A 15,041-nucleotide genomic window follows, 5' to 3' on the forward strand; every position below is an offset into this window, starting at 1 on the left:
AACCCCTTACTTTTATTATAAAATATTAAATGAAACCGTAATTCCTGCCGTTTTAATTATTTGTTGTACTGAAGTGCTTTGTCTCTGTCCTTCTTTTCAGACTGTCCCTCCTCTGAGGGGGCATGTGAGGTGAGTGAGTACAGTTTGGAAATGAGGGAGGGAGAGTCTGAGCCTGCCGAGGTCTATCACGGCTCTGATCTTGAGTGCACTGTGGGCAGTCTGCTCCCCGGCGCCACCTACAGCTTCCGCCTACGTGCTGCCAACGAGGCAGGGGTGAGTGACAAATCAAGAATCTAATATCAAGAGATTCACTGACACCCGTTGCTTAGTAACGGTGCTTTGTTATAACTAGTTTTTTTTTTTTTTAAATGAACAAATTCATCAACCTTTAAATAGTCTGTTGACTAATTGGTTGGTAGGTGACCATCCTGACCTATCCCTACAATAATGCACCTAAGGTTCGGTCTCTTTATCGCGTTACTGGTCTAAACCAGCCAATAATTATTTGAATCCATTTGGAATTAGAGGTTTCTGAGATACTGAGATATAATAATGAGATAAAAATGACTAAAACTTGAAATTATGACCAATAGTTGTAATTATGAGATAAGTCAAAATTTAAAGAGCCCCTATTATGCCATTTTTAAGGTTCCTAATATTGTTTTGGGAGTCTCCTACAATAGGTTTGCATGCATGCAAGGTCAAAAAACGCTTTCGTTTTCTCAAAATATGCATTTAATATCACCTCATTTTCCAACAATTCATTCGAAGAAGTTCTAAGATTCAGTCTCTTAAACCCCTCCTTTCCATGAGCCTGCTCTGCTCTGATTGGTCAGATGCCCCAGTCTGTTGTGATTGGTCTACCGCGTTCAGCGCGTGTCGGAAACGATACACCCATTGCCACAGCTCCGTATTTTGAATTTACTTTCACAGCGTAGGACACAGCGTCTTCTTTAGATGATGTTAACCACACAAAGCTACAGTATTTGAGGGCGGGGTCAAGTTGTTTGTGGCCAGCCAATGTAGAACGTAGGCGGGCATTATGCAAATGTGTTACCCTGTGACGTATAGCCATGACGGAAGTGGGATTCGAATTACTGACGACTCGTTTAGGCTGTTCTGAGTCGATTCTTTCTTTTGGGAGACAATGGCCCTGTCCCAAATGGCACACTTCATGTGCATTTGCGGTCTTGCGGACTTACAATGGCCGCCACGTGCGCGTGTACGTTAAGTCCACGAGACCGTAGGGTGCCCCATTCGTCATTTTAGCTTTCAGAAGGGTGCTCACGAGCGCTCCCTTTGTAGCCACTATGCACCCTCGATGCGCACTTCTGCCGAGCCCGCACTGAGGCGAGCTCCGTGGCAGACTTCTACCCGACAGTCAAAGCGGCATTACGTCACGAAAGTGTGGATTCAGAGGAAGACCGCGAGGGTTTAGGGTGTGATTTGGGACAGGGCCAATAACTTTATTTATCGTGCACTTTCAGCTTTACAACTTTGCAGATTGTTTACATTCACATACAGCTACATTACACACTGCATTAAAAGGCAATATTCAAAATGGCATAATAAAGGGCACTTTAAAGAGTCATACTTAAGATATAAGTAAAAAAAAAGTAGTCAGTTGTCATAAATTATTTTTTTGCCTCGTATAATTTCAACTCTTCATGTCATAAATGTGACTTCTAATGTCATAATGTCAACTTTATCATAATTATGACTTTTAATCTTATAATTGTGACTTTTTCAAAATTTCGGCTTTTATCCTAAAATTTCAATTTTGTATCTCATAATAAAATTTGGATGTTAGATCTCCTAGATTGTGTCCGTTTATGTCATTATGATTCACCGAAGCATGATTTTTTTTTTTCTTATGTGGCAGAAATGGGCTTCCATAGATATCTCTCCAGCTTCTCCAAGGATTTCTCTTTCTGTCAGTATGACAGTGTTTAATCCATCAGTGTTCAGGAAGGCAGAGATCAGCTCTGGCTGTCTAACTTTTTCTTTTTCGAATGAAGTACTGTTCCGTCTCATTTCCAGGAGTGTTAATACAGCATTCAGAGTAAACACTAGAGTCTGAGGAGTGAATTTAATCCTCTTCTCTGTTTACTTTTCATTGTTTGTGTGAGACAAATTCCCACAAGTGAAGAATCGATGTGTCTCGCATCAGATTGCAGTACTGGAGACATGCTTTGATTTCACAAGGATGTAATGCAAGATTTTGGGTCTTATTTGTTTCGGTCTTGTTTGTTTTTCATATTTTATCCTGATAGAAATAAACTTAGTTAGTTACGTATGAAACGTTTCATATCATGTATTAATTATTAATTTGCACTTCTTTCTTTCTTTCTTTTTTTCTTTCTTTCTTTTGCTCATAGTATGGACAATATTCTGAACCAACAGAAATAACAACCGCAGCTGGTCCTCCTAGCCAGTGTGCAGCACCATCCCTCACCTTAATATCCAATACCTGTGTGCTGGTCAGCTGGGAGGTAATTTATCATATTTAAAGCAGACCCATCATTAATAGGACATGGGTTTTACGTTAACACTCAACAATACTGTCAGTATTGACGTTCAGATGAGCTGAAGTACCTGTTTGATTCAAACAATCAGCCAAATGATTATTTTATGCCCTGCCTCTCTCAGAGTCCAGAGGGCTCAGGGGCCGACATCTCTGAGTACCGTCTGGAGTGGGGCCGAGGGGAAGAGCCCATGGAGCTGATCTGCTGCGGCCCTGACACGCAGTGTGAGATCTCAGACCTGACACCTGCTATTCATTACTACTGCAGACTACAGGTATTACTGTCACTCAAGGGTTCTTTTCATTGACAAGTGTTTTGTTGAGCCAATTTTACAAATGTCACCCTTTCTTTCACTTTCATAATGCCTTTTAATTGTATTAGAAATGTCCTGTGTTTTATTTGTAATTAATAATATATAGCTAAGTCTTTTGTTACTTTCTTTTATAAGATGCCTTGCCCTTGGGAGTAGGAAAGTGTACATAACTGATTAGTGCATGATGTGGTTTTATTATATTTTACAATTTATTGCGAGTCGTTCTAGTGCAGTCTGAATCCAAAATCTTTGGATAGATTTGTGTGCAATATTTATCATATTTAGCATTTACTCTTGTCTGTTTTAGCATATTTAAATGAGTAGAGTAGTAAAAGTATGACAGGAAAAGTTGAAAAGAACAGTGAAAGTTGCCGCTTCATTAACTGTATCATCTTGCGCAGGGAGGCTGTAAAAAAGTTTGAGTCATTATGCTTTAAATAAATGAGCTGGTGACAGTCATGATATTAAATGGTTTAATAAGAGGATTAACAGCATAATTATTATTACTATAATCATTTTTATTTATTGGGAAATGTAGTCATGCAGCTCAAAATGTTTTACCGAATCGGATTAAGATATAAAAATATATATTTATAAAAAATTTTTTTTTTTTAAATGTAGGCTGATGAACTAAAACAGATGAAGTTTCTGTTAACAAATGTCAGTTTAATCAGGAATATTTTTAACATCTTTTATTTTTTTACGTGGCATTTATCATTATTGCACAACACATTAGGGTTGTCAGTGGATTAAAATATTTAATTGTGATTAATACAATCATTTTTCATAGTGCATTAACACATTTAGCTCCTTTTAAGAGAAAGGACACTAAACAACAGGCGTATGTGTAATTATTAAGTTTGACAATTTGTGCGGATGCCACCATACAGTGTCATCATTTGTCATTTACTGATAATTTTTTAGAAATCACACAGAACTGAATAAACCAGTCATAACTATGAATTAAATAAATGTGAAAAACTTTTTGACAGCTAACTTTTAACATTATTAAATATTGATTTCATTTTTCGACCTTTATTGAACTTTGCCCCCTCTTTCAAGGCGGCGAATCAGGCAGGTGCAGGACCATACAGTGATCATGCGTGCTGTCAGACCCCCGCCACCGCACCTGACCCGGTTTCAGTGTTGTGTGTACTTGAGCACGACCCCACAGAAAGTGGCGTCTACACACCTTCCACTTGCCTGGCTTTGAAATGGGACGAGCCCTGCAACAATGGAGCGGAGATCACATGCTACACTCTTAAACTGGGAGAGCAGCTCATCAGCCTGGGCACCAGCACCTGCTATGTGCTACAGAACCTACAGCCTGACAGTGAATACAGGTATGTACATACGCACATTGTGACACCACCATTCTGTCCACCAGATCACATTGATCTGGTGATTTACATAAGCACTTCCGCGATATGGGAAAACAGTCTTAACTAATAACTGCTTTGCTTTCTGATTCCCTCTGAGCCCAAACTGTGTCCTGTGGGGAGTAGTTACACTCCATCTCAGGTCTCATTTGCATTCTGCAAAGTTGTCCATTTCAGCGAAGCGTGACGCCACAACCGCGTCACCCCCGCTGCCTGTTTCCTCCCCCTGCCCAGGAAAGCAGTGGGTAAACAGCAGCGTGTTAATGACGCTAATCGGAAGCTAATGAAAAGAGAAGGCCAGAGGGCAGAGTTTGTGTGTGTATCTACGAAGTGGCATCCATAATAGGACATCTATCCCTGCATGGGGCCTCCACACTGCACATATAAGTGTCTCCATCAGCCAGCTTATGCAACCCATGTTTTTGTCTGAGAGCTTTGATTATGGCCTTTAAATTAGAGATCTGCGTGGGATTGATTTTTCCAGTTTCATCCGACTTTCCTCCGGCTCCTACAGATTTTTACTCGCCGTCTACCTGCTCCCCACTTAATGATTTTCTTCCTGTCTACTCCCATTCAATTTATACCACCGTTTAAAAATATGGGGTCAGTAAGATTTTTTTTTACCAAAAGAAATTAATACTTTTATTCAGCAAGGATGCATTAAATTGAGGGTAAAGACTTTTATTTTACAGAAGATTTCTATTTCAAATAAATGTTGATCTTTTGAACTTTATATTCATTAAAGAATCAATGCAGCTGTTTTTAACATTGATAATAATAATAATGTGTTCTTGAGCACCATATCAGCATATTAGAATGATTTCTGAAGGATCATGTCACACTGAAAACTGGAGTAATGACTGCTGAAAATTCAGCTTTACCATCAGAAGAATGAATTACATTTTAATGTATATTAACATTGTAGTATAGACATAGAAAATTGTAGTATAGACATAGAAATTGTAATAACATTTCACAATATTACAGTTTTTACTGTAATTTTGATTTTAAAAAGCTTTCATGAGCATAAGAGACTTTCAAAAACAATAAAAAAAATCTTATTGACCCTAAACTTTTTAACTGTAGTGTAGGTCTTGTCACTTACACTTGTCACTATTTTTTCCCCAGGTGTCACAAATTCTCAATATTCTTATTAATAAAACTGAAAAATAAACCGTGGGTGCATTTTCTCCGTTTAAGCACCATAAATTTAAATCTTGAAACAAATCACTGCTTCTTAGATTTACATTAAATGCCAAATTTGACTTTTTTCGCTTAAATCTAAAGTTTGAAATGTACATTTGAACTATATGGTGGAATATTAAAGTCTTTAATAACTGATTAATCTCTGCTCTGAAAATCTGGCTAGTAAATACTCTTTCAGAAAGAGATTGGAACCTCTCTGTAGATTAGAATTATTTTAAATGCATCTCTACAGTTTTTTTTAGTGTTTTATATTTTATTTAATATTCCAGCCATGTTCAATATTAATGTGCAGGGAAGGTCAGGGTTTATTTTCTAGTTATGGTTGACGTTTCCATTTCCATCTGTTGTATTTGTGTGCTGATGGACTCTTGGTTAACATTCTCAGCCACGCATCATTCCCCACAGAGTTTTGTTTTTCTGACACTGTTCATGGAACTATAATAATGAAATAAATAAATAAAAATCTAGCCCACGTTATTTATTTATTTGGAAGCTGAGTTTCTGTATGTTCAGTATATTTAATATATCTTATTCAGACAAATGGGTTAAGTTAGTAATGTCACAAATTTGCATTGTGATCAGTGACTTTAAATAGTGAGAATCTTCAATATGTCTTAATCAGTTTACAGCATAATGTTAATTTAGTTCCAGGTTGAAGTAAAAATACGATTTTGAATCTCAGATTTCACTGTAAGTGAATCAGGACCAGATCTTTGAGCCGGGCCCGGTGTGAAGCAGACTGTATGGTCATTTGATCTCTCCTAGATCGATTATGTCTTTTGTCATCAGGGGCGTACAGACTAATGCAATCTCTTGAAAGGTTAAAGTATGTTTTGTTTTCAGTTAAATGTCAACCAAACAGTCTGGTATTGTGGAAGAGCCGCTGTTAATTCCAGTCCAGACTTCCCAACCCTCCAATTTTTTTAAACCCAGAAATTGATTTTGGTTCTATTTGATTGAATGATATGACAAGGTACAATCTTTGAATGATGGGCTCCTACACAAAGCACTTTCAGCCGACAAATATACATTTGATTGAGCTTAGCAAGGTGAAAGTTAAGGAAGTTATTTGAATCCTCAAGTGAGCGAAACTCAGCCTGACGTGGTTTATTACTTCTTACAGTGGCAGTGAGTGAAGAGATCGACCACATCTCATTTCACATCAAGGCTGAGTCAGTTGAAGCTATAAAATTCTGGGTAAAACGAGCTGTTGTTTCAAAGAGAAAAGCCAGTTTTAGTTGGATTTTATCATTTTATTTTTGTTGATGGCGTGTTTGTACCGTAATAAATGCAAGTAATATCATATAATTAATATTGTATTTATGTACATGTGTGTGTAAATGAATTCTAAGAAATGTGTATGTTTGTGTTGTGCTGTGGAAATGCTGTGAAGTGTTTCACATGGTTACCAGCAAAGCTAGGGCACATCTGTTGGCCTGTTGATAAACACATGTGAAACCCCCTGCACTCCATTGATACATGCACATTCATATGAAGCTGCTCATATGTGTGTCATCTGCTCACCTCCTGCATGTATGGCAGCTATAAGCGAACGGGAATGCTGTGCTTTTAAAACATGAACATGAATGAGTCTAGTATAGTGAGTCACATTAGCTCTGTTATTGATGATACCAAGTGTCTCTGTTGACATTTGTTGTGTTTTGAAAACAAATGCAATTCCGCATGCTGTAATGTTGCAGTGCAGTTGCTTTACAATATACAGTTCAGCGGTGACATGAAGTAAACAAGTTGCTTGGCTTTCTCTCTTTTGGAAGCAACAGAAGTGCCTGATTGTTTAGCTGTTCTGAACTGCCATGGTCAAATTTGTAGCCATCATGTCTTTAAAGACTCAGCGCTGTTCTTCTGAAAAGAATGGCTACTCAATTTAATGGCGTTAAAAGTGTAGTAAAGCTACATTTTTTTGTAGTTAACTGCACTATAAGTTACTATTAAAAATGTGTAACTACATTGAAGATACTAAAGGGAGCAGTATATTTTTAATTATATCATTAAAACTGATTGTATGATTTGATTTATTTAATCACATTTTATGTGGCACTAAAATAATGTTAGTTGTATTTAGTGAAAATGTGAATAATTAAAAGCACACTAATACACTAAAACTGAATCTGAATGTATTAATAAAAAGATTAGGTTACTACTACTTTGTGTTCTACAAAAAAAAATGCTTCATGTTTCAAAATGCTTCTAGGAACATTAGTACGTTTTTTATGTTGTTTTGTTGTTGTTTTTTTTATTCCCTGAGATGAGTCCGACTTCCCAAATGCTACTGAGTGAGGAGTTCTAGGAAAATGTGTTTGATTATTGTCTCTGCTCACACAAAGCTGGCAATACAATGTGTTGTTGAAAGGTTTTGATGAAGGAGCAAGTTTATCAGGAATTGTGTTCTTAATGAGTTATTGATTTAAGCCTCAAAGCTACTTTGTCTCAATCAGGATGTCTTGTGGTAAAGGTCAGGTAAAGTTTGTCGTACTGATCCTTAAAGCTTGGAAAAAAAAGTAGAAAGCACTTTTACTTTGCTTCTGACTCTTGTGATGCCACAACTGTTGTTGTTGTTGTTGTTTTTTTGTGACACACATGTGCAAATATGTAATTTTATAGTACCCAAACTGAAATATTTCTTTTGAGGAATAAGGAAGAATTTCATACTGAGCCCATCAATCATACTGCTCTGTGGTATTACTCGCTGTCTGATGGTAGTCAAAGGTTTTTGGTGTCAGGTTTTTCTTTCTATATATCATGTAGGAGTGACCAAAATCTTATTTACCATTAATGTGATATAAAGTTACTGTATACAGTATCATGATATTTTTAGAGGAAATTCAGCAAAAATATCTATGTGATAATGCCTGTTTTTATAATCCAGTAAGTTAAATACTTACATAATGTAAGGCGGTCCTGCTCACTGATAGCAGCACAAACATAAACGCTGTATCACTAGCGGTTTACACATTTCTAGCTCTGCACCATATACAGATCAAATCACCCAGCCCTAAGGATCACCTGATGTACAAGGTTTAAATGAGACTCTCTGTGCTGTGTCAGTCTGCAGATTCAGGCAGTGAATGAGATTGGTGCTGGTCCCCTCTGCCCTCCCCTGCTGGCCCGCACCAGGCCGCTGCCCCCTGTCCCGCCCCGGCTGGAGTGCACTGCCGCTGGACCCCAGAGCCTCAAACTCAAGTGGGGAGACAGCAGCAATGCCAAGAGCCTGCTTGGAGAAGAGATGGTCTTCAACTTGCAGATGGAGGACAAGAACAGAAGGTCACTTCATCTCAATTACACCTCATAAATGGCAGTAGATGCACCGCTAAGAGGGAAATTGAATTAATTTTGAAAGCACACTGAGCAATGATGTAATTTAGTCAAGGTGAACTGCCATTAGATGACAGCAATTTTTTGGCATTATATACTTTTATTTTTAAACATTTTAGCTTGTATTGTGTTTGTTTTTTTAGCTCAACAACTGAAAGCTTTCGAGGTGTAATTAATGTTATAGGTCTTTAGGCCTTACTATTATAGACATGCCTGTAGATCGGCCAGGCCACTACATGTTTAACCTCCCCGAGTTTCAGTTTGCCTCACATCCTAATTTAATTGTAACTGTTGATTGTTTTCCTTGGCAGAGTGGCATTTTGGCAGTATTTGTGAGTGGCAACAGGCCTGACAGATGGGCATTTAATAGGAAATATAATGAATTCCCCAATTCCCAGACAAAATCCTTTTAGTGTTAGACTGGTTAATTTTCTAATTATCCTCTTTAGCCAGTAACAGTTTTTCAAAAAGGGGAGAGGTGATAAAAATATGAATCTTTACCAAATCTGCACCAGGGGTATATACAGTTTATATATACTCTAATTCTATCTTTATATAGTTTATATATACTCTTTCTAAAGTTTGGAGTCGGTATGATTTTTTACAATTATTTTTTAATATTTGAACAGAAGTCTCTTATGCTCACCAAGGCTCTATTTATTTGTTTAAAAATGCATAAAACTGTAATATTGTGAAATATTATTACAGTTAAAAATAACTGTTTTCTATTTTAATTTATTTTAAAATGTTATTTATTCTTGTGATGGCAAAGCTGAATCTCAGCAGCAATTGCTCTAGACTTCAGTGTCACGTGATCCTTCAGAAATCATTCTAATATGCCGATTTGCTGCTCAAGAAAGATTTCTTATTTTTGGCAATACTGAAAACAGTTGTGCTGCTTAATGTATAGCTTTTTTCAGGATTTTAATTAATTGAATGCGTCCTTTCTGAATAAAAGTATTACTTAAAAAAAAAAACTTGACTTTTGATGGTGTAAAAAAAACTTGGAAGGTGTAGTTTTCAGTCAAATCATTTTGATTTCAAAATGTTGTTCAGATACTTGTTGGGGCCCCTGTATTCATACCAGATGTTAACTTTTATGATGTTATTAAGGCTTTTCTTGTATCTTATTCAAGACTGGAAGTTGCAAAATGAAACGTCATAATCATAAACAGAGGGCTATCAACTGGTAGCATAATGTCCCCATGAATTTGTTTTAGTCCTGATCAAATTACAGCAATATGCATATTTACTAAAGGCCTAAGATCCAATTGCCATCATCGGTGTGCATTAGAGTGAATTTTGTTATTTTTTAATTTTTTTTAGTAGTATTTATGATGTTAACAATGATTGATTCAGATGCTTAATCAAAATTAAATGCCAACTGCACAATCGGGCGAGACTAGATTCAGCATGGCTCTGAAATGGACTCGTAATCGTTCTGCTATTACACATTTTATTTCTGGTCAGATTGCCATAGTAACCGCAGATGTACTATCCATCAAACCAACAATAGCAGCTATTGTATTAGAGCACTTTTCTGTGGACTCCTCCTCTTGTTCTTGTTTTCTTACTTTTTGAAAAATAATTTTTTTCTGGAGTTCATTTTATAATTCAGTAGGTGATCTGTTACTGCGTGTCGGAGCTGGACTTGTACAAAAGACTGTGCTTAGTACATATGCACAGAAAAGAAGTATCAATCCAAGCCAGCATTCCAACACAGACTTGGATGAAAAGAAAATGAGGAGGATAGTTTGACAGGCTATAGTGAGAATATAAAGTATGAACTGCAGGTCAGTGGTCCGTTGCCTTCATCTCATTAGTCGAGCTAGCAGGGTTTTTTTTGAGATTGGCAAAATATCTCTGGAAACAGTCATTAAATAGCAGCTGCTGCTTTGTTCTCTGTTTTGACCTGAGGTGTTTGTGTATAGACTGATGCTGTTGTGCTAGGATGTTCAGTAAAAAAAAAACTTGTCAACCCTAAACTTTTGGTTTGTGCCCAGTTGTCACAGTCTTCAGTGGGTGTGCCCAGGAGGGCCACCAGATGACTGTGTTCTGGGAGCACATGGCTTGTGTTGTGTTTGTCTAGTCATTAAATAGCAGCTGCTGCTTTGTTCTCTGTTTTGACGTGAGGTGTTTGTGTATAGACTGATGCTGTTGTGCTAGGATGGGACATGGCATGAGGATACCAAGAGCCCACTGCCAATACCAGAAATCTACACCTAATTTATTGTAATTGAGACCAAAAAAAGTTAAATTAAAATTTTGAAGTCTGGAGCTGCTTTACAATGTCATTATGTCCTTTGTTTGTGTTAGAAACACACAAATGGGCATAAAAGAGCATTCTTTAACAAAATATTAAGCAGCACAAATGTGTTCAACCCTGATGATAATTAAAAAACGGGGTGGTTTGAGTTTGTTTTTTGTTTCATTTTCATTATTAAAATAAATAACCATTTCTCCTGCAATTGAGTCCTCGCTTCATCTCCCCGCACGCACCGTGACACCCAGTTACACACCAGTAACATAAATGAACTGTTTATGTTTTAGGTTTGTCACAATCTACCGAGGCCCAAGCCACACATATAAGGTACAGAGACTAAATGAGTCGAGCAGCTACTGTCTCAGGATTCAAGCTGTGAGTGAGGCAGGAGAGGGCCTTTTCTCTGAAGTACACACCTTCCATACGACCAAGTCTGTTCCTCCTGCTCTCAAGGGTAGAGTATATATGTACAAGAATACTTGCACACTGCTTCATGCCACATATGTGTTCATGTACTGGATGGGCACTTATTTGATGCTTATACAGCTAAACTTGTGTATGATCTTTTAGCTCCTAAAGTGGTACAGATGGAAGGGAATGTGTGTGAGGTGAACTGGGAGAGCATTCCACCAATGAGAGGAGACCCCATCTTCTACATCCTACAGGTGCTGGTGGGCCGAGAGTCTGATTACAAACAGGTGAGATTGCATTTTTCATTTCTGAATTGTCTGTCCTGGAGATTATGGCTATCAATCAGCCAGTGATTAATCTCATAACTTTATGAGATTAATTTATCTAAACACTTTAACACATTCAGTTCATTTCTACAAAAAAAAAAAAACTATTCGGCATTTTATTAATTTGCACTGCATTGCATTCATAGTAAAATGTATATATTACGACACAGGACAGAGATATCTTATGCAGCAGTGCTCTTTAGTCATCTCATTTGCATAAAAAACATGCTCTTTATTTCTATGAAAATGTAATTAGAATTGTGTTACATATAATTCAATAGTCCTTTTAGATCATTTTTAAAATTGGATTTAGTTTGAGACAACTAGTTTGTATTGCAGAATATTAAAGGAATAGTTCACCTAAAAATGAAAATTTGCTGAAAATGTACTCACCCTCAGGCCATACAAGATGTAGATGAGTTTGTTTTTTCACCGGAACAGATTAGGAGAAATTTCCTCCATTCTGCAGTGAATGGGTGCCGTCAGAATGAGAGTTTAAACAGCCGATAAAAACATCACAAGTAATCCACACGACTACAGTCCATTAATTAATGTCATGTAAAGTGAAAAGCTGTGTGTTTGTAAGAAACAAATCCATCAAGACATTTTTTCCCCTTCAAATCATTACCTCCGGCTAAAGCACAAGTCCTCTATACATAATATTGCTTCTTTTAGTGAAAAAGTTGTCTTCTGAATTTAGGACGGAAACAGTCCAAAAACAACTCTAAACAAATATGTTGGTGGATTTTGATGTGAGAAGACAAAAGAGGAAGGACTTTTTCACTGAAGGAATCATGCTCACCAATAGAGCATGATGCTAAATTTCTCCAAATCTGTTCCTATGAAGAAACAAATTAATCTACAGTATATTTTGGTTGGCCTGAGGGTGAGTAAATTATCAGCAAATTTTGGGTGAACAATTCCTTTAACAATTTTGGGTCATTTGTGATTATTACTATATATATTATTTTTTTTTCATTTTAACTTACATTTTTATGAATATATCCACACCTGTAGGTAGAACAGAAAATGCATGAAGTTTCTTGCAAGTCTTTGCAGTGCATTGTTATTCAAGGAAAGGGAAAAGATCGAGATGTCATCCGCACAGACTAAGTCTGAGATAGAAGCAGGATGATGGGTCTGTGTCCTCTGCCTGAGACGATTAGTATTCTGCAAATGATGTTGATGCCACTGCTGATGGCTTGATAGAGACCAACACCCAGCTCATCTATCATACTTCATTCAATGGAAGGAAACAACAGCATTCATTTAAAAATGTCCTTTGATCTATTTCAGGTTATTTTACATTCATGGTTGTTGTGATTTGGAGAAATTCCAGTTATACAGGAAAACAGCGTACAGTTCTACTCATAGGTTTAGCCTGATGAAACTACTGAGCATAACAGATATATGTATACATATTCTGTAATAACTTTACACAAAAATGTCCTAAATATTCTGAAATTTACATACCATTGTCCTTAACATTGTGACCTGGCTTTTTAAGAATCAGTGACTTGGTTTGTCTCAGAGAGAGGATTATTATCATTCACTGCACAAGTGACATTATTGCAGACATTTTTGTCAGTTTGGTTACAAATGTGCCGTCATTTTTTGCATTTAATGGTCCCATTAGTACATCAGCCTGTGAATCATAAATCTACTGGCTGGTTGTGAAGGCCGCAAAGTCTCTCTAGGAATCTATCCAGAGCAAGCCAATCAGATCCCTTCCTCCACAGGGATATTTTTCTGTTAGCGGGCACGACTGCTGCTGCTCTGATGTCTAATGTAGCGGGCATGGTTCCTATTACTGTGTTAATGTGTTCCTTGTCCTGTGAGCTGTTAAAATGGATGTGAGAAGTGACGAGTGTGTTGTTTGCATGTAAAGAGAAGCAAGGGTTTAATGGCAGCAGATGCCATCTTCTGTTTGCTCTGGTTCTAGGGTGTCTTTGTGAACTCGTAACTCCATTTTGCCATCTTATTCCACTATAGAAACATGTAAAAGTAAAAGCACAAATCCTCTGCATCTCAGATTATTTTCACCCAGATACTGCATGTTAAACGTTCATTAATGAATGAAAATTGTTTATGTAAGCAGATGCAGATATCAAACTTCGTTTAATATTCAGGTTAGTTGCAATTTTGGAGTAATTGTATTTATGGTTAATTCTACAAAACTAAATTCAACACTCTTTTTCCTCTATATAAATTAAAAATAAAACACAAAACACTTAAATCAACTGTTCTAAATGCTGCAAGTGAATTTAGGCATCACTGTATTATAATGTACAGGATGAAAAATGACTATTCAGTTTGAGATATGCTGGATTAACAGTTTTATTAATTTTAATAATAATTGCAATTTTAATCTATTAAATTAGATTCATGTTATATTAATAGATAACGGTAATTGTAAAATAAATGTACACATAAAGGAAATGAGCATGAATAATTAAACAGTATTCAGTATATCCAGTATTGTATTGAAAACACAGAAGCTAAGTGATACAAATATTGAAGCATTCCTATGCTGTTAGATGAAATGTTATCATTCATGGACCGGAATAAACTGTTGTGTTTTATTTTATTTTTATTTTTGTTCTATTAGATTCAGCTTGTTTGAAGTTGTATTTTGTCTGCTTATAAGTAATTGCTGTCTCAGTTTTACATGCTCTTCTGAACTCAAATGGCATCTGTTTCATTCCTCTCTGCAAATGGAAAAATGAAATAGTAGCTGTCAAAAAGGGTTTGCCAGAAACAACTTGCATTAAGTTGATCTTTTTTAATGCATTATACTGCTGAAAGGGACAGTTTCCAAATGTATTTGCTTAGCTTATGTATTTCTTTGATACATTAGTGTTTTTTCTTTGGACATAAAAAGTAGCCTGAGTCTGGTGTGCACTGTAAGTGGAATTTCTTCTTTTCCGCACTCAAATCAAATGTTTAGTCCTCTCTGGACCTTTTGTACAGGCAATAGATATTTGGAGGGGAAAGAAAAATTCTCAGTGCAACTTTTCTAAACCGATCGTGCCGTGGCACTTTATCCATGCATCTGGAATAAACAATGACGGTCTTAATGTTTAACTCCTGGCTTCGCTGTGCTATTAGAGCTGCATGGTGATATGAAGCTCAGGCACGTTTTGGCTTAGAGTCACTTTTCTCTGTTTCATTTGTGTCAACAAAAGAAAAGTGTGCATCATCTTAGCCTGGAATAAGGGAGGTTACAAATTGTGGGAGGCTTTTCATTGAAATTGAACAGCTGTTGTTTGGCAGTCAGAAGCAGCC

General features: G+C 36.8%; 1 protein-coding gene across 1 annotated transcript in view; it reads left to right on the top strand.

Moving 5' to 3' along the window:
• The window catches only part of LOC107680249 (fibronectin type III domain-containing protein 3B-like), a 157,956-nt gene that overhangs the window by 139,506 nt on the left and 3,409 nt on the right, over positions 1-15,041 (top strand). The window contains exons 19-25 of the mRNA XM_016476057.1: positions 101-273; positions 2,379-2,492; positions 2,650-2,799; positions 3,901-4,181; positions 8,490-8,705; positions 11,307-11,473; positions 11,590-11,717. Coding sequence (XP_016331543.1) covers positions 101-273; positions 2,379-2,492; positions 2,650-2,799; positions 3,901-4,181; positions 8,490-8,705; positions 11,307-11,473; positions 11,590-11,717 — 1,229 coding nt within the window. The remainder of the gene's footprint in view (positions 1-100; positions 274-2,378; positions 2,493-2,649; positions 2,800-3,900; positions 4,182-8,489; positions 8,706-11,306; positions 11,474-11,589; positions 11,718-15,041) is intronic.

The sequence above is a fragment of the Sinocyclocheilus anshuiensis genome, unplaced genomic scaffold, assembly GCF_001515605.1.
Source record: "Sinocyclocheilus anshuiensis isolate Anshui unplaced genomic scaffold, SAMN03320099.WGS_v1.1 scaffold821, whole genome shotgun sequence".
Classification (NCBI taxonomy): domain Eukaryota; kingdom Metazoa; phylum Chordata; class Actinopteri; order Cypriniformes; family Cyprinidae; genus Sinocyclocheilus; species Sinocyclocheilus anshuiensis.